Source organism: Nannizzia gypsea, genomic scaffold, assembly GCF_000150975.2.
Source record: "Nannizzia gypsea CBS 118893 supercont1.1 genomic scaffold, whole genome shotgun sequence".
Classification (NCBI taxonomy): Eukaryota; Fungi; Ascomycota; class Eurotiomycetes; order Onygenales; family Arthrodermataceae; genus Nannizzia; species Nannizzia gypsea.
Genome location: NW_003345201.1, coordinates 4,541,897 through 4,568,954, shown reverse-complemented (window position 1 = coordinate 4,568,954; position 27,058 = coordinate 4,541,897). Strand labels below are relative to the sequence as shown.

At 49.8% G+C, this 27,058-nt stretch overlaps 11 protein-coding genes across 11 annotated transcripts; 4 read left to right on the top strand and 7 right to left on the bottom strand.

The window, feature by feature from the left end:
* Nucleotides 1-262: 262 nt before the first annotated feature.
* On the bottom strand, nt 263-2,531 carry MGYG_01676 (hypothetical protein; the record flags this gene model as incomplete). Its single annotated transcript, XM_003177558.1, has 5 exons — nt 263-1,368; nt 1,437-1,558; nt 1,623-1,833; nt 1,902-2,001; nt 2,193-2,531. The coding sequence occupies 5 exons, from the start codon at nt 2,529-2,531 to the stop codon at nt 263-265; spliced, it is 1,878 nt and encodes a 625-aa protein (XP_003177606.1).
* A 1,936-nt stretch (nt 2,532-4,467) lies between these two features.
* Nucleotides 4,468-6,944, bottom strand: MGYG_01675 (glucose-repressible alcohol dehydrogenase transcriptional effector protein; the record flags this gene model as incomplete). Its single annotated transcript, XM_003177557.1, has 2 exons — nt 4,468-5,702; nt 5,774-6,944. 2 exons carry the CDS (start codon nt 6,942-6,944, stop codon nt 4,468-4,470), a joined length of 2,406 nt encoding a protein of 801 aa, XP_003177605.1.
* A 1,854-nt stretch (nt 6,945-8,798) lies between these two features.
* On the top strand, nt 8,799-10,151 carry MGYG_01674 (SAM binding domain-containing protein containing protein; the record flags this gene model as incomplete). Its single annotated transcript, XM_003177556.1, has 1 exon — nt 8,799-10,151. The coding sequence occupies one exon, from the start codon at nt 8,799-8,801 to the stop codon at nt 10,149-10,151; it is 1,353 nt and encodes a 450-aa protein (XP_003177604.1).
* A 565-nt stretch (nt 10,152-10,716) lies between these two features.
* MGYG_01673 (NADH-ubiquinone oxidoreductase complex 1/LYR family protein) lies at nt 10,717-11,042 on the bottom strand (the record flags this gene model as incomplete). Its single annotated transcript, XM_003177555.1, has 3 exons — nt 10,717-10,733; nt 10,792-10,935; nt 11,003-11,042. 3 exons carry the CDS (start codon nt 11,040-11,042, stop codon nt 10,717-10,719), a joined length of 201 nt encoding a protein of 66 aa, XP_003177603.1.
* A 387-nt stretch (nt 11,043-11,429) lies between these two features.
* Nucleotides 11,430-12,752, top strand: MGYG_01672 (hypothetical protein; the record flags this gene model as incomplete). Its single annotated transcript, XM_003177554.1, has 3 exons — nt 11,430-11,931; nt 12,131-12,300; nt 12,381-12,752. The coding sequence occupies 3 exons, from the start codon at nt 11,430-11,432 to the stop codon at nt 12,750-12,752; spliced, it is 1,044 nt and encodes a 347-aa protein (XP_003177602.1).
* Nucleotides 12,753-12,882: 130 nt separating this feature from the next.
* MGYG_01671 (AcrB protein) lies at nt 12,883-16,098 on the bottom strand (the record flags this gene model as incomplete). Its single annotated transcript, XM_003177553.1, has 3 exons — nt 12,883-13,446; nt 13,512-14,158; nt 14,223-16,098. The coding sequence occupies 3 exons, from the start codon at nt 16,096-16,098 to the stop codon at nt 12,883-12,885; spliced, it is 3,087 nt and encodes a 1,028-aa protein (XP_003177601.1).
* A 1,998-nt stretch (nt 16,099-18,096) lies between these two features.
* On the bottom strand, nt 18,097-19,089 carry MGYG_01670 (hypothetical protein; the record flags this gene model as incomplete). The annotated part of the gene is made up of 1 exon (XM_003177552.1): nt 18,097-19,089. The coding sequence occupies one exon, from the start codon at nt 19,087-19,089 to the stop codon at nt 18,097-18,099; it is 993 nt and encodes a 330-aa protein (XP_003177600.1).
* A 336-nt stretch (nt 19,090-19,425) lies between these two features.
* MGYG_01669 (mitochondrial 54S ribosomal protein YmL36) lies at nt 19,426-19,959 on the top strand (the record flags this gene model as incomplete). Its single annotated transcript, XM_003177551.1, has 1 exon — nt 19,426-19,959. The coding sequence occupies one exon, from the start codon at nt 19,426-19,428 to the stop codon at nt 19,957-19,959; it is 534 nt and encodes a 177-aa protein (XP_003177599.1).
* A 557-nt stretch (nt 19,960-20,516) lies between these two features.
* On the bottom strand, nt 20,517-22,589 carry MGYG_01668 (vacuolar protein sorting-associated protein vps5; the record flags this gene model as incomplete). The annotated part of the gene is made up of 6 exons (XM_003177550.1): nt 20,517-20,675; nt 20,741-21,343; nt 21,401-21,781; nt 21,848-22,371; nt 22,441-22,482; nt 22,556-22,589. 6 exons carry the CDS (start codon nt 22,587-22,589, stop codon nt 20,517-20,519), a joined length of 1,743 nt encoding a protein of 580 aa, XP_003177598.1.
* Nucleotides 22,590-22,935: 346 nt separating this feature from the next.
* Nucleotides 22,936-23,807, bottom strand: MGYG_01667 (APAF1-interacting protein; the record flags this gene model as incomplete). Its single annotated transcript, XM_003177549.1, has 3 exons — nt 22,936-23,059; nt 23,120-23,595; nt 23,658-23,807. The coding sequence occupies 3 exons, from the start codon at nt 23,805-23,807 to the stop codon at nt 22,936-22,938; spliced, it is 750 nt and encodes a 249-aa protein (XP_003177597.1).
* A 592-nt stretch (nt 23,808-24,399) lies between these two features.
* Nucleotides 24,400-26,340, top strand: MGYG_01666 (calnexin; the record flags this gene model as incomplete). The annotated part of the gene is made up of 5 exons (XM_003177548.1): nt 24,400-24,534; nt 24,606-24,888; nt 24,945-25,075; nt 25,132-25,785; nt 25,846-26,340. 5 exons carry the CDS (start codon nt 24,400-24,402, stop codon nt 26,338-26,340), a joined length of 1,698 nt encoding a protein of 565 aa, XP_003177596.1.
* Nucleotides 26,341-27,058: the final 718 nt, after the last annotated feature.

The window sequence follows — 27,058 nt, the reverse complement described above, 5'->3', positions numbered from 1 at the left end:
ACCATCACCTATGCCAATTCAATCTGTTACTTGAAAATTATATTGAGATTTCGTAACTAATAACTGACCATTGCCTTGATAATGAAAATCCATCTATTAGAAACGCCATCCAAACACGTGTGGTATTGACGTAGAAGCGTCAAGTCTATCCACGACCAGTTCATTAAAAGTATAAACAAGTATAAATCGCAACAGAAGGGTATCGATAAATTTCAAAATCGCCTGTCATACTCCATGCAGTACAACCGTAGACAGCACAGTTTCACACCGCCTTATTTCGACTACTCTTTGCCTCCTTCTCCATCTGGAGTCTTTCTTTCCTTGCTCGTTCCTGGGCGTCGAGTCCAGTCTTAGTAACCTCATGTTCCTTGTTAAGCTTCTTTTTCTGCAGAAGCAAGCTGACCAGAAACCCGATAGCGGCGAAGGCAGTGTAGAATATCCACATAGTGCTGAAACTCTTGGTATAGGCATCAAGAACCGGCTGCTTTTCATTTGGTGGAAGAGCCTGGATGATGTGGACTGAAGCACCAGCAGAGACTCCTTGCAGTGCTTCCAAGGTCTTTGGGCTGAGAAGGTGTTGAATCTGCAGAATATTATCCTGAAGTCTGTTTTGGATAATGACACCACCGATTACGACGGAGATACTGCTCGCAAGATTCCTGCAGAAGGCTATGGAAGCGGTGGCGGTAGCAATGTCGCTGGGTCTTATATGGCTCTGAATGGCGATGATGGGGGCCTGGAAGTTAGGTCCGATACCCATTCCAGCTACTAATTGGTAGAGGATGACCTTGACCAACGACCTGTGTGATGGGAGATTGATATAGAGTCCTGTTCCCAGAACTAGAACTGTGGTTCCAAACCAAATTGGCGGAAGACAAAGCCCGGACTTACGGATGAAGATACCGGTAACCGCGGAGACGATAGAAACCGCTATCACGTTAGGGAAGAGGAGTATTCCAGACTTTAAGGGCGTCTCTCCGAGCACTGCTTGAAAGTAGAGTGGAAGGAAGAAGCTTCCGCTGGTATAAATGGCCCCATGTATGAGCACTATTCCGTATGCAGCGAGAGTAGACCGCTGGGTAAAGAGCCACAGGGGCATGACGGGATAGCGCGAAACCTTCCACTGGATAAGAATGAAGATGCCCCATGCCACTATTCCAAAAACAATCAAACATATGACCGTTGGAGAAGACCAGGAATAAGATTCGCCACCATATTCGAGGCCAATAAGGAACATCACCGTACCACCGATGACAGCGAGAGATCCAAGCCAGTCAATTGCACGGAGACCAGCGAGCAACGGGGTGGTAGGGGTATGGAGCTCCAGGAAGAAAAATATAATCAGAAACGCAACTCCGTCAATGGGAACTATTTCTACCGTCAGATCCAAAGAGGGCGCAAGCAACAACCAGCCAGGCTAAAGGAGCACGACTTACGGTTTATATAAAAACACCAACGCCAGGTGGTGTACTGGGTCATAAGGCCACCAATAACGGGTCCAATAATGCCGGAGATGGCCCAGACCATGCCGATGATACCAAAGTACATGCTTCGAGTTCTGGTTATGAGATTAGCTTAGCGAAACAGCTGCTTCAAGAGACGGAAAAACGTGGAATACGAACCTCATGCTGAACAAGTCGCTCACACAGATATTCACAAGCGTAAGAAGGCCTCCACTTCCTATTCCTTGAATCACACGGCTGGCTACCAACATCTTGATATTGATACTGACGCCGCACAGGAGCGAGCCGACCAAGAAGACGACGTTGGCAGCTAGCAGGACGGGCTTCCGGCCGAAGATATCGCTGACCTTGCCCCATGATGGAGTTGACGCTGAGAATGAAGTTAATATCCAAGATAAAGCCCGATGGAATCATTAATTAGGGGTATATTTAACATACAGGCGGCACCGAGCAAATATGCAGATCCAACCCAGGCATAATCCGCCTGTGATGTGTTAAACTCTCTAGCGATGGTTGGCAACGCAGTGGTTACGATCGTCTATGGCGTTTCTTAATTAGCCTATCAACCCGCGAAAGCATGGGAAATAAGACGTAAGGAAGAAGAAAAGAAGCAAAAGAAGACTTACTATGTCGAGAGCCGCAAGGAAGGTGGCCAACTATATAAGAGATCGTTCGATGAGCATGAAGATAAGAAACAAGCCACGGGGAGGAAAGACAAGAGCAACTCACGCAGAGAGCAAGCATGATGAGAGCGACTTTGCCCTTTGACATCTTCACCTCGCCGGAGCCAGCTGGCTCTTCTTCCTTTTGCGTGTCATTATCTGGACTGCCGTTTTTCTCTTGAAATTGATGCTGATCGCTCTCTTGATGCACTTCCTGCTGCTTGTCTGCATCTGCTGTGCCAGCGTCTACCGCCTCTTTCTCGCCGCCGATATGCATCTTTGGCGCCTCCATCCTGGCCGAGCAATCTGTGCTTCCTTCAAGAGAAGACGACGAGCTCTTCATCTCTGTCGCCGCTTCATCATGCCCGCCTGCCACCGTCGCCGTAGACTCTGTCAAACCGGCCATGAGAAAAGTACTCTCTTCTGGCCGCCACTGCTGGATAGAAGAAACGAACAAGAAAAGAAGAAGAACAAGAAGAGAAGATGAAATAGAAGTATGTAGAAACACGGCAGGGATATAAACTAGTTGTATATAAAGAAATATAGAAAACGGCTCAGAGATGAATCATCTTGTCATATAATTTTTTCGGCTCTCTCTTTGCTGTTTCTCTTATATAACCAACATAACCGATACGAGAAGAGCGGGTTATGGTTCTCCCTCCTTTTCTAGCCAAATACTAAAGAGCTAGCACGTTTAAACTATCTTCATGCCGATAAATCCGATCCATGGCAGCAAAAAGGACAAAACGCGAGCCCGAGGCCCACGGTTGCTGCAGCTTGCATCAGCTTGGCCGGCCTGGCTGCAGAGTCGCACCATAAGGGCAGAGACCAGACATGTCCCCCTTTGATCCCCATATTTTGAACGGCCCCATCGCCCCAGACTTAGCTATGTATGTAGCTAGATAGTTTAACTGCTATAGTGGAATATAACTCCCAAAATATGTACGGAGCAAAGGAAAAAACGTTCCAGCCTCGGGCAGAAGATATGGCGAGACCTCAGAGTTCGGCCGGTGTACGCCCGTAACTAAAGCAGCTAATTAGTTAACTAAAAACTAAGCAATTAGCCAGTTAACTAGTTCAACGGATATAAAGATAGCAACCCGTTCATAGGTTATTCATTTATAGATGGAGATCGACCCTAAGTGCGTATGACCGGAGCCGAGTTCTTGGACTACAGAAAAAGGCCGATATAAGATCGTCAGACAGTGAAACATCGAGCAAAGTCGTCCATTTCTATTCCTTTCTTTTTTTTGTCTTGCCTTCTCCTCAAGCCAGCCAGCTCTCAGGGCTCTAGGAGTCAAGACATCATAACTAAATATGACTATTCAGTTAGTTATATAAGAAAAAAGGGGGAAGTTGTATCCTCTCTTCGTCTTTGTCTTTAAAAATTCCATTCCATACACACCGTCACCGCCGCCGTCACCGTCACAGCCATCAACCGAGCAACCAACCAGCCAACCTCAGGTTTCGACCCAATTCCCATTCCCACACCTTCACCAGAACACCAATGTCTGCAAGATACGAACGAGGCAGATCCAGAGAGATTCATGAGATAAAACAGAGAAGGAAAAATAAAAAAAGAGGAAGAGAAGAAGCGGCAAGTAGGTAGGGAGGTAAGGGGCCAAAGGTAAGGTAAGATAGAATGAAGAAGAAAGGCGATTATACAACCCTCTTTTGGACTTGGATTGGAAAAAAAACAGACAGACCAGCTAGCCAGCTATGAGGATAGTTGGCAAGGAGAGGACAAGACAAAAAAGGGAGAAGAGGAAAAAGGAGTAAAATGAAGACAGAGCAATCGAAGGGAAGGCAAGATAGGAAAACAAGGTACAGCAATATCACCACGCCGTGTCAAGGATAAAGAGGAAGAAGCAAACAATGGACAATGGTTTCCAAGAGCAGAGAGACCCGAGGAAGCGAACAATGCGTGAGAGACGTGAACAGCAAGAGGAAAAGAAGGGAGTAAGAGAATACAGCGATGCAAGAGGAACGACGGGATGAGGATGAGTTACAGAGTAAGAGAGGAAGAAGGAGGGCCAGAGATGGGATGAAAAGGGGAGGGGAGCGAGAACGACGGCAGAGATTCCGAAATAAGAGTGAGATGATATGATGATGATGATGAGCAGGGGAAGGGAGAACAAGAAGAGACGCAGAAAAGAAAAAGGACCAAACGACTTAAGCACCCTAGCTCCATCCGTTGAAAAGATATAGCTTTGCACACAATCCTTCCCTCACCCCAAAAAATTGAAAGAAAAGAGTAGAAAACAAAAAGAAGAAACCATCTCAGGGAACATTTGCGCTGTGCCTCCTCTTCTCACTCTGTTTCACTCGGCCTCGACGCCATCCTATCCACGGGATCGGTCCTTGTCACGCTCTCGTTGAGGCCCAAAGTCGACCTCGACTACTTTCCCTTTCTTGTTCTTGACAGAAAACTCCGCCATCAACGCCAGATGATCACTGGGGAAGTGGTAGTTGGGGAAGCCGGGCACACGTTGCAGATACTCCTTGTCCACTTCTCCGAGTAGTCCGGTGACTTGAAGCAGGTTAGAGGAATACCAGATGTAGTCGATGACATCGGTGAAGCCTGGCGTGTAGTTGGTGAAGGAGAGCTCGCCAATGGCAGAGTATGCTGACTTGAGGGTGAAGGGATGCGTCATGCCTTGGCGGGTGAGGTTGCCGTATAGTCGATTGCGGAGATCAGGATGTTCTTCCTCGAGGCGGCCGTGGGCGAGAAGGTTGTAGACCGCGGAGGAAGGGCGTGAGTTAAAGTCACCGCATACCAGGGTTGGGATCTGGGATGGGCTGCTGTATTCGACGGACGGAGAGGGCTCGACAGGCGTTGGTGGGCTGGCGTTTTCGTTGTTGTTCGTCTCGTCCTCTGGTTCGGAGAAGCGGAACGCCGTCTTATCCGTGCATGCAGGTATCTTGATGAACTTCTCGGCCAACTGTGTGACTTCTTCCATCATGATGGCGGATTGGACGAGCTTGACGTCTTTATATGCAGGATCCCAGTAGATGTGCGCGTTGACTACTATGATACGCTCTCCAGACATGCGGTTCTCGAGGTAGACGACCACGGCAATGTTGTCCTTTTGCCATAGCCGATTATAGATGTCGTCCTGGCCTTTTGCGTCGGGCCGTCGTACAGCGGTTTGGCCAAAGTGAATCATCGCTTTCTCAAGGAGGATGAACTTGCTTCCCTTGAAGAAGGTTGCGCACCCGTCGACGACCTTGGCTTCTTCCTCGTTCATACCTTGGGCGCGACCCTTTGGCCAGTATACGCCCTTGTAGTCGTTGTATGCCAGCTGTTCTCTGAAGAAGCCATGATAGCTGCCCTGGTCGACTTCCTGCAGACAAACAATGTCGGCGTCCTGGCCTCTGATTTCACTGAGGAGAAGGTCACGACGCAGTTCCCAGGCGAGTGCTTTTGATGGAGCGTATCCGTACTGCTGGTGCGTGGCGTATCTGTCGCAAAGGGTGTTGTACGTAAGCACAGTAAACTTGTCATGCGGGTTCTTCGACGAGCCGCGGCCGCTTTCGTCCAAAACAACCCAGTCTCGGTCAGACGGGGGCATTGGTACTACATGCAATTAGTAAACAATGAAAATATTATTTCATGTGTTAATAGTAAAGTGGGAAAAAAGGTCATACCTGGCGTCTCTTCCTTGAGATACTTGATAAGCGCCTTTGTTCCCTCCTGCATGATGCGTGACTTGAGTACATCGTTTAGCGGGTTCCCCTCTACGCCGAGGGTTTCAAGTTCGCAGAGGTAGCCCATCTCAAAAGGAAGGGTTTGTAGGTTATTATCGAAAAGCAGGAACCGCTTCAGGTTAGTGAGCATGCCAATTTCTTCAGGGATCTCCGTAAGCTCGTTGCTGGAGACGTCCAGGTGGGTGAGATTCTTGAGCTGGCCGATTTTGCGAGGAAGGGTCTTGAGCTTGTTGTGGTTGAGATAGAGCTTGTCGAGGAAAGCATAGTGGAAGAGGCCATCGGAGAGAGCGCGAAGACCTTGGCCACCGAAGTCAATGGCCATCCAGTCCTGTCTGCGGGTCTCCTTTACGGCTACAGCGCGATTACGCTCTTCGGTGCCGTTTTCGTTTGAATCGTTTTGGTGGGAGGAGAGCTGGATACCCTTGGTCTGCTGGGCAACTGATCTGGCATAGTAGTGTGGGGAATTGGCCTGTCTAGACTCTGCGGCGAGCTGTAGCTGCTGCTGCCAGTGCTCGTTCATGGGTTCGTCGACGTCGTCTTCGATGTTGGCGGAGGCGCCGTTCTGCAGGTGTGACGGAGTAAAATGCTGAGCAGCCGCGTTGGAGAGAGCACCGACGGAGTAGCTATGTTGCTGGTGCGAGAGAACAGAGTTGGATTGCGAGTGAGGAGCGTGGTGTTGTTGCTGTTGCTGTTGCTGCTGCTGTTGTTGTTGCTGCTGCTGCGACTGCTGTTGGGGATGCTGCGGGTGCTGGCCAGGATGCTGAAACTTCTGCATGGGCATGCCAAACCGTTGGTGTCCCTGGGCGCCGTTAAGCATGACCGGTTGGCCCTGGTGGCCTTGGGAGTACATGCCGAACGAGGTGACACCTGGAGACTGGTTTATCGGAGGAGAGCGCGACGGTGACGGTGTGTCCGGATTGAACTTTAGTCTACCGGTGGGCGAGCTGGTCCCGTTTCTTACAAGGTGACGTTGGTGTGCTTGGTGGTGGTGCGAGGCTTGTTGGTGTTGCTGTTGGGTCTGTTGTTGCTGGGTCTGCTGCTGCTGTTGAGTTTGGTTCTGGAAGTAAAACTGCCCGGCCCCAGGCTGGAACCGGTAGGGACCATCTGCCATTTAACGAGGCAGACGAGACCGTGGATGTGTTCTGTCGGACGGCGAGAGGCGTAGCTGGCGTAGCAACGGGAGTCCGGGCAGAGAGGCGGGCGACGGGGCAGCTGGCGGCGTGGCAGGAATTCGAGCTTGCGGTCTTCGTCTCTTCAACATGAGGGCCCAGAGAGCGGAACCTCCACGGGCAGGAAAAGCAGCTTGCGGCCAACCGTCAAAACCGCCCTTCTCGTGCACGCTTCTTTTATGCGCTAGATCCTCTCTCACTCCTGAACTCTCCGTCTGTCCGTCTTTCTATCTCTCTATCTTTGTCTTGTTTTGTGGTCCGTCTCGTGTCTGTCGAAGTCCGAAGGCACAGCCGCAGCAAGGGAGTCTCGAGCGAGTTGGCTGCTAGGATGGATGGGCTTGGTCAGAACGGCGAGCAGCAGCAGAGAGGGAACACGGAGGGAAGGCCTGCAAACGCTTACATATGTCTGTCTTTGTTCTTTCTTGTCCTTTTTTTCTTTTGACTGTTCGACTCACTCGATGCTTTTCTTCTTCTTCTTCGTCTTCTTCTTTTCTTTCGTTCTTTTTGGTTGTTTTTTTGCCTTGAAAAGGTCGAAGGTGGGAGTTGGTCACGTGGAGTCACCTGACATCGCCGGGGAAAGGCAGAGAAAAGACGAAGACGAAGAAGATGAAGATATAAAGAGATGAAAGATTGGAAGACGAGGGTAGAAAAGGTGATGGAGTGGAGTGGATAAGATGTATAGACGGTAGGAGGCGGCAGGTCTATATATGCAGAGTAGTGAATGTGTGGGAGACGGCCGTGGACAGTGACGGAAGAGTCTCTCTGTCTCTCTGTCTTGTCTCTATCTACGAACCAGTTGCTGTCTTGGAGTCTTCACTTTGAAGGGTTGAAGACAGCAGGAGCCAGAGGGAGTTTCAGCCTGGAGTTGGCTGTGGAAGAAGACATGGCAGTCTCTGGTTGACAGAGCAGGCAGCAGAAGGATCAAAGGCAGCGGCCAGAGTGAAGCAGCTTCTCTGTTCTTCTTCTACTACTACTTCTACTACTTCTACTTTTACTTCAACTTCTACTTCTACTCTGAATGGCTCGAGATTCTACCGTGGCACAGAGAGCAGAAGAATATCCGAGGCCTGTGGCAGACCTGCAGTCGTGAATAATACATATTGTGAATACCACAGGATGGCCGCAACTAGTGACAGTTGACGGTGACTAGGCCGCCCACGCCTCGAAACCGAGTTATGCGACTGGTAAACATGCAAGAGAAGAGCGGCTGGCGGTGGTCAATAAGTCGACTAGCTGATCCGTACGGAGTAGTTTAGTTGTATATATAACTTTCGGTGGGAGAGACGTGGGTGGATGAAGATATATAAAGATATATATATAAGGAGCCTAAGTCGTCTCATCTCCATAACACAATATAAATACTCAATATATACCCGTATCCCTTCAACTATATCTCTGACTGTCTGCCCGAGCGCTCTCCTGAATCTCTCCTCTCCCTCATCCTCGCTCTTGTCTCATCTCTGTCTCCTTGCCTGTCTGGCCGTCTGACCGACTTTCCTCAACTCCATCGTCATATTAACTTGACCCCTGAAGTCCGGCTATTACATATTCACTGCTGCTTCAAAGAGCGAGCAAACAGCCGCCCCGTCCCACCAGGGATCGAGGAGATACGAAGCAGAAGGCGAGCAAGAAGAAGACTGCCTGACCGGCTGACCGACTGACAGGTAGACTGACAGGTCAAAGAGTCCCCCTGCAGGCGTTATTTTCTTCCCTCCCTTCGCTTCCCTTGCCTCCTTTTTTTTTCTTGCCCCAGGGTTGCCTTTAACTTTAACGCAAAAAAAAAAAAACTAAATAGTATGGCTGTTCCCCCTGCGGGAGGCGGCTCGAACACCAGCGGCGGCAGCAGCAGCAATAACACCAGCAATAATAATAATAACACTTCCTCCTCCACGAACTACTACAACAACTACAGCAGCAGCGGCGAGGTAAAGCACTACAACTACAACCATCACTACCAGTATACTCCGCCCACTCTTGTCTCGGCCGTCGACTTCAAACATGTCTTCCTCCCTCACGCACCTATGATGTCGATACCAGCGATAGATCCGGTCCCTGCTGGCGGCGGCTCGGCCTCCTCTCCCACTCCCAACACAGATTACACCACATACCCGCTCGGCAAGCAGAATGGACGGACCTACTTTCGCGATCCGGATAGCACCTATCCGCTGCCCTGCGACGTGCCCGAGATCCACCGCCAGTCTCTGCACTCCCTCATCATCATGACCGTCTGGGGCGGGCCGTTCTGCTCCCCTACTACCGCGGATAACCCGCCCAAAAAGGTGCTGGAGCTGGGCTGTGGCTCCGGCCTGTGGACGAGTGCGTGCCATGAGTACTTTGCCAACCGCGGACAGGCAGATATCTCCTTTACGGGGCTGGACATCATCAGCCTGGCGCCGGAGCTGCAGCAGAAGCAAGGCATCGACTGGCAGTTCAAAAAACATGACCTACGGAAAAACGCCGCCCTGCCGTTTGCTGACGAGAGCTTTGATTTCGTTTTTATCAAGGATGTCTCGCTCTGTGGGCCCACGTCGGATCTCAAAGCGGACGGGACGTTGTCGGAGCCGTTGCGGGTGCTCAAATCAGGTGGCGTGCTGGAAATGTGGGATTCTGATATGGTCTACAGGACGCTGCTGCCTAACCCGCCCGTGGCTCCCGGGAAGCTGTCCGAAGAGTACCAGGAACAGGCTGAGATTACCGGTACATACACCATCTCGTCCGCCACTCCCTTCACGAACGCCCAGAACAAATATCTAAACGACTACAACACCTGGATCCAAAAGGCCTTTGACGCTCGCAGGCTCAACACCATGCCCTGTGCCACTATCGGGCTCGCCTTCTCGTCGGAGGCTGACTCGTTTCAGAGTTCCGGCAGCAGGCGGGTTGCCATCCCGCTCGGGGAAGTAAAATGGGAGCAGAAACAGAACGGCAAACCCCTGACGGCCGACCAGATGGCCCTGCGTCAGACAACCCTGCTTACCGTCGTGCAGCTGATCGAGAGCATGGAGCCCTTGCTCATGGAAGCCAGCGGCAAGGGCCAGGCAGAGTGGGATCGCTGGTGGACTGGCATGACCACCGATCTGATGCAGAAGGGAGGCGTCGCCAGCGGTGAGTGCCTGGAAGTCGGTGCCTGGTGGGGGCGAAAGAAGTAGCCCTATCTCCTTCTCCTCGTTCTTCTTCTCTTTTCTCTACCGTTTTCTCTTTTTTTTTTCTTATACCTCCCACCCGGATCAGAAAGAAAAAAAAAGTGTAAAAAATCACCTCCCTCAACACCGTCGGCCTGGACTTCCGACTTTAACTTCCAACTTCAACGCTCAGTTGCTCGGCGTTTGGTAACGCTTCTTCAGCGTCCGGTACCGTTTCAGGTAATATCTGCACGCAGCAGGTTAGCACAGCAACGCTTCTTATTGCTTTTGTCTTCTTTTTTTTTCTCTCTCTATCACCAGCTCAAAACGGGGCGCTATGAACGGAAACGGAAACACATGGGATGGGGTATCTGGAACGACAAAAAAAATATGCTGAGGTTCAACGGGGTGTATATCACAAATAGACGTCAGGAGTGGTTTTTCTCTTTTGTTTTTATGTGTTTTTTTGGTCCTTTCCTTGACCATTTTCCCCGGGTGAATAGGAGTATATCGGTGAGGTGGGAGGTTCCATTGTATGTACGTCTAACGATCTTGGGACTATATGCGGAGTATTATAATTTGCTTGAGTCACTTACAATGCTTCGACTTCTATGATTATTATCCTGTTAGAAAGAACATGAAGAAAATAGAGCCAGCTTCAACGCACCTTTCTTCACAAACTCGGCTCTTTCTATGCCCTTTTTGATCTCAGCTTCGTCCGTGATGTGCGACTGGCTGGCAAACGCCCGGTGCAGCCGTTCTCGGAAATATGCGTATCCAAGAGGATAATCTCGACCAAGGAAGAGAAGCTCTATTCCAGCACACCACATCAGCCTTTATAACACTCGCACAACCCCCTAAATCCGCTTGCAGCTCACCTTTATAGACCTTCACCACCTGGTGTCTTAACGAGCTCATCCTGCCCCCAGTAGGTCTTGCTGCGACAACTGACGTTGAAAGTAAGCCTATGCTAGCGTCCGGCCTTGCATAAGCCTGCTACCGCTATCCTTGCGTCCAACCTAATCCTTCGTCTCGTCTTCCGCGTCTTAGTCTCCCTTCTTTTTCTCGTTGTCCAGTCTCCATCCCTCGTCGTCTTCGTCTTCCCAGCGTCAACAACCAAAAACCCACCGCGGGCCAAACGCCAAGTCACGTGCCTACCCCAAACTCCGGCCCGTAAAGCCGAGGGCCGGCAAATCCAAAACCGACGTTAAAGAAACGAACCAAGATAAGAACAAAACAGACGAGAAGCGAGCGATTGATTGCTTGTAACAGACTGTAGAGCGCATAGAAGCAAGGGAGCCCGACATGTCTTCACCTACGAACCTGCTGCGAAAGACACTTCTCGCTCGCAACGCTCTCAGTTCGTCGTTTGTCAGCAGCGTACCAAGCATAGCTCCCGCCAGTCGATGCTCTATCCCTGCTCTGTCCCGAGCCTCTCACTCCCATTCGCATTCCCATGCAACCCACAGAACGGCATCTAAATCTAATACCCAGCTCGATCCCCGATGGCTCTCAAGTGTGAAAAGACGTATTGGGAAATGTATTGCCTTTGGCATGGGGCAGGATCTAGTGCCTGTTGCGGGAGGGGTGCTGGAGGAGATAGCGCGGGACTGGAGGGAGTTAGTTGCAGGTAGCGAGGGATTCTTGACCGGGGAGAAGTACTGTGGCCTCCATAAGCATAATGTTGTCTGGGGAGAGATGGTGAGTACTGCTACATCATTTTTATTCTCTTTATCTTTCTATGCGTCCCTACTGGAGCCTGTATGGTTTTGTACTGATTTACGGTTACCTTTTCTAGGACTCTATGGTAAGATACCCATTTCTTCCTTGATCATATGCGATTGTAGCTGGGTTTCACCAGCTATGTACCATTTACTTTTTATCCGTGGTATAAACGAGCTTCTAATCGGCGTTTCCATGTCCACTTATCTGGAAATAGGGTATGCAAGCATACCTACACATTCATATTCATTCCTACCAAAGAAGAAAACTAACACACGACACAGGCCATGTGAATAATGTAATGTACGTCCGCTATGCAGAGACAGGCCGAGTAAATTGGTCTCGCAACATAGCCATTCATCACGACCCCGAAAACAGCAAGGAATGGTCTCAGCTCGTGGGCTCCACAAGCATCGGCTATATTCTAAAAAGCATTAAAGTGGACTATAAATTCGTGCGTATACCCATTCAATTAATTCACTATGCACAAAACAAAATTGAACAGCCTCCTATTTACTGACATACGACATCCAGCCCATGATGTTTCCAGACCAAATCAGCGTCTACCACAAGCTATCAAATGAACCTCCGGCACCAAACGACCCGAACCCAGGCCATTTCTCAAACCTCCATCTAGACGTGTTGATCATGTCTGAAGCCAAGCAGCGTCCGGCTGCTCGATGCGAGGAAGATGTAGTGCTGTACGACTACAGAATTGCAAAGAAACTAAATACCTTGCCTACATGGATGTTGGTGCAGTATCGGAAGATTTGGGAAGCACAGGAGGCTGCTAAGAGAGTTAACAGGGGAAAGGTCCAGGATATTGAGAGAAGAGTAAGGCAGTTGGAGGTTGGTACGTGGGATAGGGAGGGTGCTGTCGAGAGTATGGGTTCCGCTGCTAGATGATGTATATAAATAGAATCCCTTTTGGTCGTTGGTTTTTGGATGCAAGTCTGATTTGATGCTTATTGGATACATATAGAAACGTAGATACGTATTCTTTACAATGCACAGGCCCAAAGTATTAACTTATTTATTATATAATTGGTAACTGCTCTATAACCTCTCCTTGTCTCGGAGCTACGTATGAAGCCTGATTACCGTGACCGTGAACCGGATTATGAGCATGGATATGAGACAGTGCTGGCGCAGGGACATGAACAGGAACCGAAGCCAGAGCCGGGGAGGAAGAAACTCCCGTCCCGTATGGCAGGAACTGTCGCATCCCATTAGGCGCGTACCGATACATCCCCATGCTCCCACCAGCAGTGATGATGGCCCGATCATCTTCGATGATTGCAGCTCGCTCGACGTACCATGGCGTAATCGGTACGCCGGTCGGAGTAAGTATTTGCATATGAATTCGAAGGCTTTCGCGAACTTCGACTTCAATTTCGACTCCATTGCTGGTTTCGGTTGCGAACTCTACGGGTATACTCTGCTCTATACCACTGTAGGTGAGCGGGTTATAATTCAATCTATACAGATCGGATCTGAATATGTTTTGAATATTACTCGCTGGCTCGCTTGAGATTTCAACATCAATGAAGAGGTTAGGGTCACCACCACATGCAGGGATCAGACGAAACCTTGCTGGAACCTGGTCGATGTATTAACTTTTTCGTGTTCTACCCTTCCATGATAAGCAAAGGGTTAGAAGCATACCTTGGGGATAAAAGCTCCTGGCAAGTAGCTGTTGTACATGGCTGACTGGGCCATTTGCATCTGGGCTTGTTGTTCACGTTCCGCTAGGTCCTGAGCATTGGTAGAGGAGATAATGCGTTCGTGCTGGGCAGTTAGACGGTTAAGACGGCTCTGAAGACGTTCTCTCTTTTGTACAGTAGACGCGAGCTCCGCTTCGGAAGTTGTGACAGCTTTTGCCATATTGGATTTAGCAGTCTCAACTTCCTGTTTGAGAGCCTTTAGCTTTGACGTCTCCGCTTCAATGACGGCCTTTCGAGCATTCCATTCCTCTAGCTCAGTACCCGGTCCGAATGATTTCTCAAGGTTCTCAAGCTGTGCTTCGATTGCAGTAGTTGCGTCCTCAGTTTGGCGGATGGTCCGTTCGAGCTGAAGGGAGCGTTGCTTTTGGCGGCTTTCGTCTCCACCACTCGATAGTCTGTGGGTCAAGCCATCTAGCTCACGTTTGACTTTGGAAAGATGAAGTTTGTGGTTGTTTCTAGAGCGTTTAAGGCGGGAGCGGCGTTCGTTTAGCTTGGCTTCAGCATTAACTATCGAGTTCTTGACGGTTGTTGATGGCGATGAAGGCCGTAGAGATTGCTGCGGAGACAAAGCGACGGGAGGAGTAATGACTACAGCTGTGTTTAGCAGGACGGGCTAAAAAGAGTGTTGGAATGCAGGATATGGGCAACTTACCTTGGTCTGTGACGGGTGCTGACGGTGTCTTGACGCTCACAACACAGACTTCCTCGTTTGTATCGACACACACAAAGCTACAGGTATATGTGCAGTCTGGCGCTAATCCAGAAATCTCCCCTCTCCAGTGAGCAACAGGTTGATCCTTGGATGAATCAGTTACCCTAGAAAGCGTAACAGGAGCCCAATGTGCGCCGTTGACACGAACGTAAAATGGCCCTGCAGCGCCATAAGCGGCACCTTCAGTAACAGCGTCTTCACTGATATTGAAATCATTTGCAGCAAATTCAATGCTTGAGGTATCCACGCCAGTAATCCAAATAAATGCGTTTTCAGGCGATACGCCATCCAAATCTTCTTCCGAAGTAGGGACATTAGGGGAGTACCAGTTACCATTCCGGGATCGTTCATATTCTCTAGTGACAGTAAATTTTGTGCTAGCCAAAGCGGCCCAAAAAGGTTGTATCCTTCTCGCCTCGTTGGCTTGACGACGTCGTTTTTTAGCAGTGGAGACCCGTTCCTTTGTATCTTTTAAACTGGAACTTGACTGTGCAGGTTCCGACGAAATGCCAGAGGATAAAGCAGTTGAAGGTTCAATAGAGGAGATATCAGGTAATGTCGATGTTCCGGCAGCAGGTGTATCCGCAGCAGACCTTTCACTACTTTTGGCTCGAGGAGAAGACCGGTTCTTGGCCATTGACCGTCGAGCCATGGCAGTTCCAGCCTGAGCCAAGATGTGTACTGCAAGGAGGCTTCCTATCCAACTAGGAGGTGAAGAACTGTCTTGACGCCGAAACTCTGCGGGTATCAGATAAGAGTACTTTGCGACTGTTTCAGGAGAAAGGAGTTTTGCTGAAAACAAATGGCCAAGAAGAAATGTCTGTATCCCTTCGCTCCGTAAGAGGTGTACGATGAGCACCATGGAGACACAAAAAGTGTTGACACCTCCGGTGCCCCCAGAGCTTCCAGCGCCCAAAGCAATTGCTACCTGAACATGGGCGAGGTCTATAGCGAAATTCTTTGCCCAATTCCACATAAACAAACCCCATACAAGTAGGCAAAACCCATCCATTGCAATCATTGTACTTAGCGAAGGAGTTCCAGCCGGTCCTTGGAAAATGTCAAAATTCGAGGTCAGGGTTCCAGTAGAGACACCAGCTGGTAGCATGAAGGTCATGGAAGCATAGAGAAACTGAACTAGGGTCAAGACGATGGGAGGGAGCTGTAGAAGGAGAATGAGAATGGCGATTGTATCTGACGTGGGACAGGCTTTGAGGATCGTCGAAGCAAGGACCAACGGATTGACACCTTTACGGGAGGAATGGGCCTTTTTCACGGCGGGAGCCGTCCTATCGGCTCGACGGGGGAAATGTTCGTCGAATCGGTCTCCGGCCGGGATGCAGTTCGCAGCTGAGTAGGTAGGGTGGCCATTTGGTGGCATGACGGCATCTCCTCCACCATTACCACCATTACCACCACCACTACTAACCATGGCGTGACCGTTGCTTCCGTTAACCTGAGCACTTCCACTTCCACTTCCACGCCCGCTTGCTTCTTTCTTGGTCATACCGGCCATACCATGCGAGGAGCCATAACCGTTTTCGAGCTGGCCATCGGGGTTTTGCGGAGTCTTAGCGGAGGCGTAGGAGAGAGAAGGCGTGGAAGCAGCAGCTACAGGCGGAGAAATAGAAGTTGCTGGTGGTGAAGAAGTAGTGGGAGGAGTCGTAGTTGGAGTGGGAGGAGTATTGCTGGAGGCCTGGTGAAGTCCGTTAGGAAGGCCATTCAGATGGCCATTGGATTTCTGTTTGGCGAGCTTCTTCCCTGGCAAGGTCCGGCCTGACTCGCTGCGCTGTCCGTGGTGATTCTTCCTCGCCATGGATTATCTATCCGCGGGCGCCAGGTGCTGTCGAAGAGCCCAAATCCACCTTGGCGAGGGTTAGCCAGAGTGGAATGGGCTGCGAGGCCACCTGCGGCCCAAGAGGCAGAGTCAGGATGATATGATCGAGGGGGACGGGGGGTAATTGGCAGATGGGGGTGCCTTAGACAGAGCCGGCCATCCTTTAGCGGGAAAGGAGAGAAGAGAGCGAGAGTCGAGAAAGCAGAGGAGAGGAGTCAGAAGAAAAGCGAAGGAGACAGGAAAAAAAAGCAGTGAGCGAGTGAGTGAGAGAGGCTGGCCCAGCGCTCGTTTCGGATTTCACAAGATGCTTTTTTTTCCTTCTGACTTTCTCGGCGGCGCGCTTGCGGTGAAAAAGAGGTAAGCGCTGACTAAGGAGTAACACCAATGGCGTGTGTTTATTTGATTAGTCATCACAGCCGCAGACCTTATTTTATCGACATCAAAAAGAGTCTGAGATATAAAAAAAAAGCGAGCGAGACGCGGAGATGCAAGAAAGCCCGTTTTGTTGCTTTAGCTGGAGAGCGCTTTGGAAACTACGCAGCAGCCTGCCTTATTCTGGCTGTTTTCTCTCCGCGGACTGGCTTTTTGCTGCAGGAGGATGACACACTTTCCCTTCCCGCTTCTTCCTTCACGTTTTGGCTAGGCAAGGCGGATGTGCCGGGAGACTCTTCCTGCCTAGGCACATACACTCTATACTCCTGCTGCCTGCTTCCCGCTCCTTACGCCTTACTCCCTACGCCTTCGCCCCGAGTAATCCTTGCTATACCCTGTCTTGCTGTCCTCTCGGCCCTCTTGCTCTCTCTCTCTCTATCTGCCCTCAATGCCCGACTTCCTCTGCCCTTCAACGCTTCTTCTTCTCTTCCTCCCCGCGACCTAAAGAAAAACTAGAAAGCTTAGACGCCTTGGCAGATCGGCGTCACGTGGGACTAACGATCTGCTTATCTAAGCTGCAGATACTCAAGCAGTGACAGGGGAGAAAAGTGAAAGTGAAAGCGAAAAGATGAATATCAAAACGTCGTACAGAGTGACAGCAGGAGAAGTAGACAAGGGTCACAGGTCGCCAGAGCCAGCAACGAGCGGCATATACGGGGCGACCGCATAATATACACGCCACTTTTGCCCTCATGCGGAGGCGCTGCGATAACGGCCATCGATTCGAGATGAGGTGTATATTTTCTCCTGCATGGGTTCTCCCCACAAAAATACCGCCTCTCGGATGCAGTGCTCGGGACTGCTCACATTTATTTCTCCTGCTCACATATGTCGCCTTGTCATCTCTGGGCGATCGACGGCTGACATGCCAGCAGCATTGGGGGGGAGGCAAGTACTTACGTACTGATGTAGCACTGCAGGTATGGGCCTGGTGAATATCCCTGAGGTTGGACTCCATCCATTCCGCCCATCTTCAGCGAACCCACCAGTCACGGAGAATGTTGGAAGGAATCCTTGCAAGAGACTAACTGCCTTTTATGGCTTCTGCACCAGGCTCTCTTCGTCTCCTTCGTATAGGTTGTTGTTGGTTGGCTGATTGATTGATCTGAGGCGCGGCTATTTCTTCTATCAAAACATACTCGCTGCTTTACTCAGACAAGCCGTCAACATTATTCCGCATTAAAGCGTAATGAGCAGGTGGCGATAGTGTGAAGGTAAGGTAGCACTGGTTTAATTAGCAGATACTATCTATAGTTGTCGTACTCGCTCCCAACGGTCGGTTTCTTCAAGGATAATGCTGGACTAAAGTTAAGCATTGACCCTGACCATATGTACTGATATTATACTCCTTTTATTTTCTATATTCTCGCTTCTCACGGGTAGTTGCTGGTAGGAAAGATGTTGAAAGGTCCCGAAATATATCTACATGGTATGGAGACCTTCTACCGTAATAACCAACCTAATACGTGCTTTGAACGCCAACCGAGACCACCGTACAAATAATATGAGCGCTAATATACAGAAAAGACGCCTTCATTCCCTTTGTTACTTTGACAGGGAAGAAGGTACGACGACCTCACCCATCTCCCAGAACCTGGTGTCGGCATATGAAAGGCACAGCTCTCTCGCCGCATGCACAGTGTCCACATTCACAGCTTGGTCAGAAAAGACATTCACCACCGTCCCGAATACAACCACATGATCTCCAACTCGCGTGGTTTGTGGTAGACACCGGCACTCAAATATGAACGGGAAATGAGAAAGCTGTGTTTCCAGCTCTTCTCCTGGTTGCCCCCCATTTATCACCAAACGCGGCGGCTCCCCGCTTTCGAATGAAGGCGATGCTTCAACATCACTGGGCGCACTGAATCGAAAGAAGGAAGTACGCTGCTCATCTCCTCTCTTAGCTACGTTTTCATATCCTTTCGAAAACTCCAGCGCCAGTCTTGCCATAGCCTCCGTAGGAGAGAGAAGGTGAACGAGGAACCGGGAAGAAGAACGAATGGCGTTGTACGTCTCTGATGGTACCTTGACATTAAACGATATCACTGGCTTTGGGTTCAGTGTCACCGTGTTGAATGAAGATACCGTCATTCCTCTGAATGCTGCATTGGACGGAGAGTTGGGATCCGTCGAAGTAACTATCGCAACTGGATGAGGTACCAGTCTCATCAACCGCCGGACTTGAGTCTGGATATTCGTCTCAGCATCAAGCCCCCTCTGGCTTTCCGTCGAGACATCATCTTCTAGTTCAATTGGCTTGGTTTTGATGGTATTCGGTATATGTGAGCTGTTTGCTCTATGCGTGATCTCGGCCTTCGCTTGATCGACTCGCTTTCGTAGGTTCGGTGGCAGGACCGGGCTGAGGGTATCGGAGATGCTCTCAACATGTTTCGATACAATTGCTCGTACTATTCCCCCGTAGTATCTGCGAGAGAGGGTATGGCATGGTGAGGGTGCGCTCGTTCTTATGGTAGTGTTATAGGGAGCTTGAAGTATCAGGAGTCTCTGGCACCGTGGCCGAGAGAAGGGGAGCATCTTCCCTATTAACCAGCTGTGAAAATCGCCTTCCAGTATCCGATTGCATCGTTCAACTAGTCCAGCTGCTCTCCCTCATCCTCGTGCATCTCCAGGTATTGAAATGCTCGTCGTCCTTGTTCCTGATCGCATTAAAAAAATGACGAAGCTTTTACTGGGCACAGGAAAAACATGCTGACGTAATCAAAAATTATCATGAGCAGCTTCAATCTTCGCGATCAAATCTTCAACTGCATCCAAATTTCACAAAACCACCATTAAAAAGCCATAACCCACCCAATTGACAGGGCTCAGTCCCTCAATCCTTCGCAAACGGTACCTACCATCAAAAAAACCATGTCCTTCCACGCCCCCGTTCTCCGAGCGGGCTCAAAAGCCGCCTCATCATCAACCACATTCATCTGCACTCAATGCAGACACGCAACCCTTCTCCGCCGTCCTAAGAGACCATATACATTCACACAGCTCATCGCTCTCTCTGATGGAAGCACATTTACCCACCGAACCACATCGCCTCAAGCTGTCTACCGATCTACACGCGACACCCGCAACGCATTGCTATGGAACCCTAGCAGTGAAAAGCTGCTAAACCTTGAAGATGATGAGGCAGGTCGATTAGCTGCTTTCAGAAGCAGGTATGGACGAGGATGGGACTCTGCTACGAAAGTATCTGCGGAGGATGTGGCTGCCGCCGAGGCTGTTGCTGCTACTGAGACTGGAACTGCGGCTGCACCGAAACAGACGGCTAAGGCGCCTGAGAAGGAGGAGATCGTGGAATCTGAATTCGAAGATGAGGACGAGGACAGTTTGTTGGATTTAATTAGCTCGTTTGGCCAGGAAGAGCCATCTGCTGGGTCGAAGAAGAAGTAAATAGGGTGCGACGAGGTGGTGTTAGATTGTTGAGCTGTTTATATGCCTTTTTTGTATTCTACCTCCTATTTCTGGCATGGCATGAACCAGGGCGAGAACGATATTGTACTATACTATACACTTTGGAAGAGAAGCAATTCACGATATTCTTGAGCCAAGTGGTTCTTGGTTGCTTCAACTGCTATCATTTAATGCATTGTAATAGAAAGTCACCTTGAGGTTTGAACTATATGGGAGCCATTACAATTTGATTAGCCTGGCCACCTATCACCCGATACTTAGATAACAATACACATCTGTAAGAAAATTTTTGTATACTACCTAGGTAGTCAAAGCGGAGAATAACGAGGAAAGTGGTAGCGTAAGGCATAATTCATTTCCGGAACTGTTTTAAACACTGTAGGGCTCATCATAGAGGAAATAAGATGGTACGATATTAAAGGATCTGTGGAAAGATAGGCGCCTTTTCTTATAAGAAAGTATAGGAAAGTGGTATAGTATCAAGATCAGCATCCTAATTCAAACTGTGAGAAGATATGCTAGTGGTCCTGTATATTTTAGGCCTCTTCCTGGTCTCTAGATGCACTGTTGCTTTCTGGGTGCTGAGGGTTTGGCCCATTGTCTTCAGAGGTGGGAGCGCCGATGGTAAGGTGAGCGGGAGCTGGCTCTTCATCGGCATCGAGCTGCAAAAGGAATGTTTCCCATAGTTCAATGAGCTAAGTGACCCAATTAGCATGATATCCAAAAAGAAATGTATGTAGATGTTGGTAAATGTACGAACCTCCTTCTGAGCTTCAACAGCACTCTCCAAGAAGGTTTCCACTCCAGACTTGAAATCTTCAACTTTTTCCCTTTCAAATCTCTCCAGCTCATTCCGCATTACTCTCCCCAAATCTTCAAACAGTAATCTTGACTGGTGAACTCTTTTCTCTGCATCCGCAACCTCCGCATGAGCTTGGTTCAGCCGGTCCTGCTGTGACTTGCCCTGCCTCAGCAGTTTGTCTCGTGTGTTCTTCTTCTTCTGCAAGTCGGACTCCGCTGCATGCCATGAATGATAAGATTTCTGACGCTGGGTGAATGCCGTCTTAACACTACCGATGAGTCGAATGTATTCGTCCATGGTAATACCAAGAGTCAGGACGTCCTGTTGCGCCTGACGCTCGTAGAGCTCACGAATGCGAAGCTGGACTTCGGCAAGGCCATCGAGGGGGCCAGAGAGGGCAGGAGACAGTTCAACGCTTGCAAGAGAATGGAGAGAAGTAGAAAAATCACTGGCGGCTTCTGCAAGGTTTTTGCGCTGGGCTACAACGGTATCGACAGCTTTTAGCAGGGCTCTGAGCTGTGTCTCAAGAGCGTCCAGGTAGATTTTTCGATCATGGAACCACTAGATAGAATGTAAGTATTAAAACAAACGGTGGATAAAGGTTGACGTTAAACATACGTCGTCATGTTCTATAAACTTGCCTCCGCCTCCAACAGATATCCCCAGAGAGCTGAACATTCCTTTACTTTGCCCGAGATCAGGCTCGCGATTTTCTTTATTCTTCACGTCCATGGTAAATGACTCGCTCTCTAGGAAGATCTTGAGATCCCCATCATGCTGGAGTGTAGGATGGGCAGCAATTTTGTTAAGCATACGCTCCAACGCCGCCCTTCTCGACTCAACGAAATTGGTATCGAATCTCCCTACTGCCTGCTTCTCAGGGGGAGGCGGCACTACGATTCCAGGGTTGTTGGAATGTAATGAGTTATACAGCCATAGAAAGTCTCTGTATCGTCTAGTGACTGTAAATTCAGGTCGAACATATGCCTTTGAAGTTGTCTGTATTGGAACGTTAATTAGATGTTTGAATGCATGGGTATAGCCGGTGCAGAGAAATGCACTTACTTTCGTCCTAACTTGGTAAACTATATGACTGCTAGTAATATCTCCAACTTTATGTGGATCTCCAACGGTAATGTAGAATGATGGCTTCGCAGCCTGCTCAACGCTGATACTTTGATTTTGTCGTTTATCGGTGGTTGACGATGCGGGTGCCGGTTGGACTGGCGGGGGGCCCTTCGCTCGCGCAGAAGGGCTGTCTTCATCAAGATCGACAGATTCCATCAGCGTTGTTACGCCTGCTGCGCTAGACGTCTGCGACGCCGAGGAGGTAGGCCGGGTATTCCGAGATGTGAACGACTCCTTGCGCGGGGGCGCAGGTCGCAGGTCCTGTGTCTGGGCATCTGCAGCTGAGAACGAGGCAGTCTCGCCTAGAGGCCCAAGAGGATCAAGGACGTCTCCTGCAGGCTCTAACTTGACTACCTGCGCGCTGACCTTACGGGGTACTCGGGGGCCTCGCGCGGCCGGTGGTGTCTGAGGAACGGAGAGTGATGTAGACGACTGCTGGGCGGCTGGCTGGGTCTCTTTAGCTAGGAATAGTCAGCAACGCAGATCAATTTAGACTGATGACTGTCTAAATGCGATACACAAGGTCATACCTGGCTCATTTCCATCATTGGCCTGGGAGTGGGAGGGAACATCTGTCAGTCAAAGCCGTCAGTTCAAGTCGTTGCAACGTCGGCGTGGAGGATTTTGGATGGTGTTCAGATATACCGCCCCATGGAGAGTCGCTGCCCTCCAAATCCATGGCCAGCAGGCTCCTCTTGAGTAATGCTTCCTGGTGCTAGCGAAACGTGAGTGGCCTGGCTGTGATAACAAGCAAGGAGGGAGTTGAAGATGTTTCTGTGCTGGCTCGAAAGCTCTCAAATAAGAAAGCTGTTTGCCTAACTAACCATGACGAAAGTGGTGTAAGTTTGGTAAAGTTACGCGTAAACCCGTTACCATCTTGATATAAATTACGCTTTCATCAACACCAAACTATTAGTATATTTGGCTGCAAGCTATTAAGCATAGGCTCATTAAAAGTATGTACTGGATAAATTCTCTAGTTATGTTCATGTCTAGCAACCCTCTTCAACCTTCTATTTTATTATTTATGCTGATTCATTGACAACCCACGGCAGGCCGTGCGAATGCATCTGAACAGCCAGTTGGAAGAGGTAATCCAGACTCTCACACTGAGTCTTTGCTTTGGCAGGAGTATCGCCCCAGACGTATCTATAGAATACCACTTAGTTTAATCTAGATCACCATGAGCAACAAGGTGGCGCGACTTACATTCCATGCCTCCGAACAAGAACAGCGTAGGTATCGGGATACTCCTCCATAGCCTTCTCCAAACTCTCGGTCAAGTCCTCCTCAAAAGCAGTATTCTCGATAATCGGAATCTTAAGCGTGTCGAAGAAACCCAGCATGCCTTTACCTTTGCCTCTGGGAATCCCCTTGATCTGCTCGATGTTGCTGATCTCAAAGCAGCCAGACTTGCCCTTCTCTCGTTCAACAAGCAAGGTGACCAGAACAGCCCATTGAGAATGGGTGTGGATGCAGCAACCGGCGCCGCGGTCAAAGGCAGCAAGGAAGAGAGGCGTACAGGCAGACGGGTTCAGCGCGGAAGGCTTGCGGATGTATTTACGCGCCGATGGAGGGTATTTGGGAGTTGGGTAAGAAAGAACAAAGATCTCATTGGGTTTGATGAGCTCCTTCTGCACGCCAGAGGGAGCAATGAAGATGTGTTCACCACGACGGATTGAAGTCTAGTAGGTAGGTTAGCTAGAAGCCCTTGACGGGAGATTGTCTTCTTTGGCGAGCTGCATACTCCACCGCCGGTACCAGTAACCCATCCTAAGCTGTAGAATTTCTTGCACAGCTCTGGGATCAGGTTCGCTGGGTGCTGAGGGTCATCCGACTGAACAAGATGGTCATTGTTCTCCCCCTCTTGGATCTGCTCTGGCTTGCTATCCGCCATTTTCACGGGGTATTCAGGCAAGAGTAAGCGTAACCACCAAGAAGTACCTTCTCCGCGACCAATTGAATGGTAATCTCCTTCTTCTTTTTCTTCCGCTGAGTGTTCTTCTGCCTGTTCTCTGCCTGCCGCTTCGTCTTCTTCGTCTTCTTCGATCTTCAAGCGGGACAAAAAACTGAGTTTCGGGTGGGATGGACTTGATGACTAATAAATGATTAATGTCCGGGTAAATACCGGACCGCGCGGTAACGGCCCGCTATATCCACGCACTGGGTACCTGGTCTACACCCACGCACTACCGCGCATCCCACCGAGGGCCGTGGCAGTAAGCAGCTCTGTCGGCAAAGTGAAAGAGGCCACCTTTCAAGCGGCACGCCCGCCCTGGTTTGACGTTATATAATCTCCCCAGGTCAACCTCGTTTCAACCTTCGTGTCCTTTCTTCTCTTCTTCGTCGTCGTGTTCGTCTCTCTCTCTGCTTTGCTCGTTTATCTGCTGCTAGCCAGCCTGTTTCTGCTCTCCCGACCCTCTTAACACAAGTTGACGGAGTTGTCTTGTTCTATCCATTGAGAACATAGCTCACAGGACTCGATCGCAATGCGTCTCAACGCCCAGCTCGCGTCCTTGCTGCTCTCGTCTATCGTGCTCGTTGGCTCTGCCCATGGCGCCGACGAGGAGCCAGCGGTAGAGAAGAAGGAAACTTCCTCTGCCATTGAGAGACCCAACTTTGTTGTACGTTTGCCGTTTTGCCTTAAAACTCACTCTGCTACGCTACCGTATAAGCTTTCTAACACGTCATGTAGCCTACTACCATCAAAGCTCCCTTCCTCGAACAGTTCACCGACAAGTGGGATTCGCGATGGTCTGTCTCGCATGCTAAGAAGGAGGATGCCAAATCCGACGAGGAATGGGCCTACGTCGGTGAATGGTCGGTGGAAGAGCCTACCGTCTTCAAGGGAATTGAAGGCGATAAGGGTCTTGTCGTCAAGAACCCAGCTGCCCATCATGCTATCTCCGCCAAATTCCCCAAGAAGATTGACAACAAGGGCAAGACCCTTGTTGTTCAATACGAAGTCAAGCTACAGAGTATGTAACTTGTCTATGAAGCTACGATAATCGCGCTGGTAACTGACATGTCCTAGACTCCCTAACCTGTGGAGGCGCATACATGAAGCTCCTACAGGAGAACAAGAAGCTCCATTCCGAGGAATTCTCCAATGCCTCCCCCTACGTTATTATGTTCGGTCCTGACCGATGCGGAGCCACCAACAAGGTATTTACTACAATTGGATCATACCTCCGAGAAAGCGGGATCTAATTCATCTCTAGGTTCACTTTATCTTCAAGCACAAGAACCCCAAGACTGGCGAATATGAGGAGAAGCACCTCAAGGCCCCCCCAGCCGTCAAGGTTACCAAGCTTACCAGCTTGTATACTCTCATTGTCAACCCAGATCAAACCTTCCAGATTCGCATTGACGGAGAGCCTCTCAAGAACGGAACCCTTCTCGAGGACTTTGCTCCTTCAGTCAACCCTCCAAAGGAAATTGATGATGAGAAGGATACCAAGCCCGAGGACTGGGTTGACGAGGAGAAGATTGCTGACCCAGAGGCCAAGAAGCCCGAGGACTGGGACGAGGATGCTCCCTTTGAGATTATCGACGCCGAGGCCACCAAGCCAGCTGACTGGTTGGACGACGAGCCAACTACCATTGCTGATCCTGAGGCCGTCAAGCCAGAGGACTGGGATGACGAAGAAGACGGTGACTGGATCGCCCCAACCGTCCCCAACCCCAAGTGTGAGGAGGGCTCTGGATGCGGCAAGTGGGAGGCCCCAATGATCCGAAACCCAGCTTACAAGGGCAAGTGGTCTGCTCCTCTGATCGATAACCCTGCCTACAAGGGCGTCTGGGCTCCAAAGAAGATCCCCAACCCCAACTACTTCGAGGACAAGACTCCCTCCAACTTCGAGCCCATGGGTGCTGTAAGTTATACTCCGTTTTGCGTTTTCTTCAGTTATTGTTCGCAAGTTAACATATCGTAGATCGGCTTCGAGATCTGGACCATGCAAAACGACATCCTCTTCGACAACATCTACATTGGCCACTCCATCGAAGATGCGGAGAAACTCAAGGCCGAAACCTACGACATTAAGCGCCCCATTGAGGAGGCTGAGGAAGAAGCCAGCAAGCCCAAGCTTAGCCCGCAAGTCGACGATGAGACCACCGTCCCATTCACCCAGGATCCTATTGGCTATGTCCGCGCTAAGATTGACCGTTTCGTCTCTCTTGCCCAGGATGACCCTATCGCTGCCCTCCAGGCCGTTCCTGAGGTCGGCGGTGCCATTGGTGCCATTCTCGCTTCCCTTCTTGTGATCATCGGCATGTTCGGCCTCTCGTCTCCGGCCCCACAGGCCAAGAGCACCGGAAAAGCGGCCGAGAAGACCGAGAAGAAGGAGGATAGCTCCGAAGCCGTTGCTGCCTCTGGAGCTGACAGCGGCAAGGGAGACGCAAAGAAGCGTGCTGCAAAGTCAGGCTAGAAGATGCCACTGGCGAATAAAACCAACATAAATATCAACAACCATTTCCCAACACAATAAGCAATGTCCGCCAGCTCATCCGCGGGGCGCTTCAAGTGACACGACGCGCAAGAGAAAAAGAACGAATTCCCTTTTACTTCTTTCCCCTTTCTCCTTCCTTGTCTTTTGTTATCCTTTTACCTCTTTATACCATTATTGCAGCTGGCGTCTTTGCATCCCTTTTATATTGCCCACTTGAAAAAAGGGAAAGAAAGTGTTTCTTATTGAACAAATCGAGGGTAGCCAGGTTCCCTTTTTCTGCTGCACTTAAAATTCAAAGGATGTGGAGCGGGCATGTCTGGATGGACGGGTTTCTTTTTCGCGTCTTCTAGAGACATAATCCTTCTATGTACCAGGCTGCGAGTTGATGCTCTGTAAAGTATCTATATCTCTATATCTCAGTATCGAATCTCAAATCTGAGCTTCTTCTTTTCCTGCCTTCCCTTTACTTCATGGCTACTTTTTTATATGCGCTTATATAATACAAAACCGGCTCTTCCGCGGCGACGCTGATTGGTTCATAAAAGCCGGCAGAAACCGCTTACCCGAGGAACTCTCGCCGTCTTTTAAGCCCCGGCCGCAACTTGCTTTCTCCAACTCACGACTCCGGCTTCTGCTGCATCTTCGTCCTACCCCAGTCAACTTCTCCTCTCTCCCTGCTCAGCTTCAACTTCAGCGT